The sequence below is a fragment of the Gymnoscopelus braueri genome (assembly GCF_963280865.1).
Source record: "Gymnoscopelus braueri genome assembly, chromosome: 15".
Taxonomy (NCBI): Eukaryota; Metazoa; Chordata; class Actinopteri; order Myctophiformes; family Myctophidae; genus Gymnoscopelus; species Gymnoscopelus braueri.
The window spans coordinates 37,683,277-37,688,276 of NC_137620.1; the positions used below are offsets into that span (position 1 = coordinate 37,683,277).

General features: G+C 42.1%; 1 protein-coding gene across 1 annotated transcript in view; it reads left to right on the plus strand.

The window, feature by feature from the left end:
* The window catches only part of LOC308101511 (atrial natriuretic peptide receptor 1), a gene marked incomplete at both ends in the record, with an annotated part of 14,630 nt that overhangs the window by 3,454 nt on the left and 6,176 nt on the right, over positions 1 to 5,000 (plus strand). The window contains 8 exons of the mRNA XM_080450931.1: positions 525 to 597; positions 1,373 to 1,517; positions 1,823 to 1,909; positions 2,619 to 2,762; positions 3,572 to 3,693; positions 3,879 to 4,017; positions 4,165 to 4,213; positions 4,926 to 5,000. The exon at positions 4,926 to 5,000 is cut by the window's right edge and continues 27 nt beyond it. Of these exons, the coding sequence (XP_080307057.1) occupies positions 525 to 597; positions 1,373 to 1,517; positions 1,823 to 1,909; positions 2,619 to 2,762; positions 3,572 to 3,693; positions 3,879 to 4,017; positions 4,165 to 4,213; positions 4,926 to 5,000 (834 nt within the window). The remainder of the gene's footprint in view (positions 1 to 524; positions 598 to 1,372; positions 1,518 to 1,822; positions 1,910 to 2,618; positions 2,763 to 3,571; positions 3,694 to 3,878; positions 4,018 to 4,164; positions 4,214 to 4,925) is intronic.

The window sequence follows — 5,000 nt, forward strand, 5'->3', positions numbered from 1 at the left end:
ACACACACACAGTGTCTGTTCAGTAACAGGGGTCTCCCCGTCTCTCCAGCTCTTTCATAAACAGAAAACTTTCTTTTCAAGTCAGGATCATATTTATTCAGTTTCTTCACGTCTACTTGTTTATCCTGTGCCCAGTGTGAGCTTTCTCTCCTGATTGTATCAAATTGTTGTCTATGCACGGAATGACACCTCCGTGCAATGTATACTGAGTCGTGTGAGATCGGGTTGGTGACCCACAGGAGGCCTCCGTAGAGGTCCATGTTTCTGATGTCGTCCTCCTGGAGGGAACATACATGTTGAGGTGTTACTTAAATAGCATGTTGTTTTTGTTTAGAGTTAGACAGATGCTATAGGTTTGACTTTGAAGCACTCTTTTATTTTCGCCCTCTATCGTGTCCATTTACCCTGTCGCTTGTTGGCGAGAGGTCATGACATTTACTCTGATCTTGCACTGTGTAAGTCACTCTGAATTAGAGCGTCTCATAAATGACTGCATTTTAAATTGTTACTTGTTTGTTGTTTAGGTGTTCAGCTATCAGAAACAGAAGCTGCTGTGGGATGAAAGTTGGATCATAGATTTTACTCTCATTAAGCAAGGTGACACACACATACACACATATACATATGGTACACACAACACACTTACTTACACACATGCATATGTCTGACCGGTGCAAATAAATATGATAATATTTCACCAATTCTGGCATCCTTGCATTGGCTCTTTCAGAATTGATTTTATATTATTTTATTTTATTTTATTTTATTATAATAAAATAAAATAGAATAGAATAGAATAGAATAGAATAGAATAGAATAGAATAGAATAGAATAGAATAGATAGAATAAAATAAAATAAAATAAAATAAAATAAAATAAAATAAAATAAAATAAAATAAAATAAAATATATACTCGAGCATATGTACCAAAGCACAATTTCAGGTCCTCAGACAAAGCTCTCCTAGACATCCCATCTGGCCGAAAAATAAACAAAAGGTGATCGGGCCTTCGCATTCAGAGCCCCGACTCTCTGGAATGACCTCCCTCTGGAGGTCAGGCTCGCAGAGTCTGTGCCCCGGTTCAAATCCCTCCTGAAAACTCACGTTTATAAAGCTACCTTTATTCCCCAAATGCTTTAACCTATTGTGTTCTACTGCATTCGCTGCGTAATGTTTATTTGCACTTTGTGACTCTGTTTTGAAAGGTGCTATATAAATAAAGCTTTATTATTATTATTATTTTATACACACATGTACTGTATAAACCAGTAACCTCTCCCTCCCTCTCTCTCTCTCTCTCTCTCTCTCATCTCTCTCTCTCTCTCTCTCTCTCTCTCTCTCTCTCTCTCTCTCTCTCTCTCTCTCTCTGCAGACCAGTCTCATGTGACAATGGGCAGTCTCATCAGTGTCCCCGTCGCTAACAGTGACAGTAACGCCAGCTGTGTGACCGCTCTCAGTTCCTGTACAAACACGCACCACGCCAACCGCAAGACAGCCTTCACATACACTGGGATATAGTAATTATATACCTGTCTGTCCTCCAAATTGTCATGACAAATAGGAAGCCCACCAAAATCGATGTTTAATAAATGGTGATTTTTATTAAAAGATATGAACTCAGATTAACCCGAATTAAATAATAAACTAAATACTGTGTTGAGTGTGGAATTCAGTGGTTAAAGTGCTGTAAGGTTTGTGTGCTTGTTGAAATGTACAACAAAGTGACTAAACAAGGACAATCCAAAAAGAATCCATTATAATGCAAATCCATAGTTCAAATGTTGTTTACTTCAGTTGAATGCTGTGTCTGTGTGTGTTACAGTGATGGGAGGACTGTCGCTCTGAAGAAAATCCAGACGAAAACATTTTCTTTGTCTAAAATCATCAGACAGGAAGTTAAGCAAGTCAGGTAACACAAAAGCACACACACACACACACACACACACACACACACACACACACACACACACACACACACACACACACACACACACACACACGCATGCACGCCCACACATCAGCGCGCGCACACGCACGCGCACACACACACACACACACACACACACACACACACACACACACACACACACACACACACACACACACACACACACACACACACACACACACACACACACACACACACACAAAACACACTTCAGTATCTTTTGCCGAAGTAAAAACAATAAAGTAAAACAATTTTTTTTTATCAAACATTCACTCTCATGAGAAGGTTAGAGAGAAGGAGAGAGGTTATAAAATGATACTTATATAATGATCACAGAAACACTTAGAACACCATGGTTTGTAACAATGATTTGTAAATATCTCGTCACTGTCTGTCTGGCCAGGTCTGGCAGCAACCTTGTATCTCCATATGTTAAATGTTGTATTCTGTTTTGTAGGGGAGTGCCCTACTTCGTTGCATGTGGCACAAAAGTAGCAAAAAAAACGACTGATAAGCTCACAACATGAAGGGAAGAGCGCGTTGTGAGGTTGTAGATCAGTTTCTCCATCTCTCTCTGCCCCCCCCACCCCTCCCTCTCTCTCTCTCTCTATCTCTCTCTCTCTCTCTCTCTCTCTCTCTCTCTCTCTCTCTCTCTCTCTCTCACACACAGAGAACTAGATCATCCTAACTTGTGTAAGTTCTTTGGAGGTTGCGTGGAGGTTCCTAACGTTGCCATAGTGACCGAGTACTGTCCCAAAGGGAGTCTCAACGACGTTCTGCTCAACGAAGAGATTCCACTTAACTGGGGGTTCAGGTAGGCAGTGCCAGCTTAACGGAAGTGTTTTAGGTGCTGAAGCACAGGGCACCAACCTTGGGGGGGGGGGCACATACGGCTTGGAGAAAGTGAAAGAAGACAGAACTATTGCCGAAAAGCGCAGAAATTTTGAAGCTGCTGCCGAAGGAGCGCTAAAACGGTGAAACGCGCCGGTGAAGTGTACATTTTTTCCACGCTAAACCTAACCTCTAAAGATTAGGTTTAGGTTTAATCCTAACCCCAACCTGAATCTTTTCCTAATTGTTTGGCTAACGCCCCGAATAATAATTAATAAAACAACCATTTCTCTTGTGAGGAACAGGATTGCCTATTTCTCACATTCTACTACTTGTTGGGACATTTGTGCCTCACCTGTATAGTAATACAAGTACACACACAATCGCACAGACACGCACACACAGACTCTGCTGGTTTATATCCAGGACCTCTAGCGCTGCTGGATTTGTAACCAACAGGACTCTACAGTATTCTAATGCTGGGGTCTTCAACATCCTTTAGAGAGCTGAAGCAGGGCCCCCCACATACCCTATACTGTATAAACATTTGTTTGTGTATTTGTTAGAGAAAGCCTTCGATCTATGCGACGCGTTGTGAGCTTAGAACGGCTGTTTTCAAATAGCCCGATGCACATAGGGTTAAAGAGGTTGAACGGATTTCGATGCTACATCAACTAATTTAGCTGGGGATCCCCTGGAAGCCCCTCAAGGACCCCTGGGGGTCCGTGAACCCGACTTTGAGAACAACCGCTACAGTACTGTACTCTATACTGCACCGTGCTGTGTTTATAGGTTCTCCTTCGCTACAGACATGGCCAAAGGGATGTCGTACCTCCACCATCACAGGATCTGTCATGGACGCCTCAAATCTCTCAACTGTGTTCTGGACGACCGCTGGGTGTGCAAGATTACTGGTAACACACGCACACACGAACGCACACACGCACACGCACGCATACACGCATACACACTCACTCACTCACTCACACACACACACACTCACTCACTCACTCACACACTCACTCACTCACTCTCACTCACTCACTCACTCACTCTGAATTTGAATGAAAGTTTTGACCGGCATCTTTGGTCCATTCAGACTACGGGCTAAGGACCTATCGCAAGGAGGATAGGGCGGAGCCTCAGTCGACCTATCAGCAGAGGCTACTGGAGGTGTACACGCCCCCTGAATGTCAGAGCCACGACATGGAACCTACTCTGGCTGGAGACGTATTCAGGTGCACGCACACACGTGCGCATGCATGCACGGATTGCACACACACACACACACACACACACACACACACACACACACACACACACACACACACACACACACACACACACACACACACAGTCTTTTAACTGCAGTGTTTGTATTTCAGTTTCTCCATCATCTTACTGGAGATCGCCACACGCAATGACCCGGTCCCTGTAAGTCTCCTCTGATTGGCTCACCATGCTGTCAGACCATTGTGACACTCATTGGTTACATTGTGTCCTTTTAACATTTGATAATAAACATTAGGTGTGCAACAGTCAATAGAATTGATCGATTACTAAAGAATAATCGATCATTTAATAAAAATGCGACGCTGAAAATTTTTGACATCGACTGTCCCACCATCCACCGACAAACCACTTACCCTATTTTGTGGCATGTTATTATACCCAAAAATCTTTTAACATTTTCAAAAACTATTTTTTTTTTGAAAATAGCACATCTACAAGTGCCGTGTTATGTGGCACGTTTTGCAACGTAAAATAGGGGTTAATTGAATCCTTGCTATAAAAATATATATATATATACGACTAATTATTATCATTATGGTTCCCCCTAGTTTTATTGAATTCATTGCTATGACCACCTCTTCTTGCCCTGTGGTTTTAAACACTGTCGTAAATGTTCTTGAGTGAAGTGCACATGCTCCCTTGGGGGTGATGTTGCACTATAAATAAAAAATAAACGGAAATCATATAAATCAATAGAATAATCACTAAGAACATAATCTATAGCTGCAGCCCTTAAACACATCACTGGTATAGTGATTTCCAGCTTTCATTCATTCACTCAGTGACATTAAGATATGTTCAGTCAATCAATCAATCAATCAATCAATCAATCAATCAATCAATGATGTTTCAGGTAGAGGACAGCAGTCTAGAGGCAGCATGGTGTCCTCTACTTCCTGAACTCATCTCCAGTAAGACAGACAACACC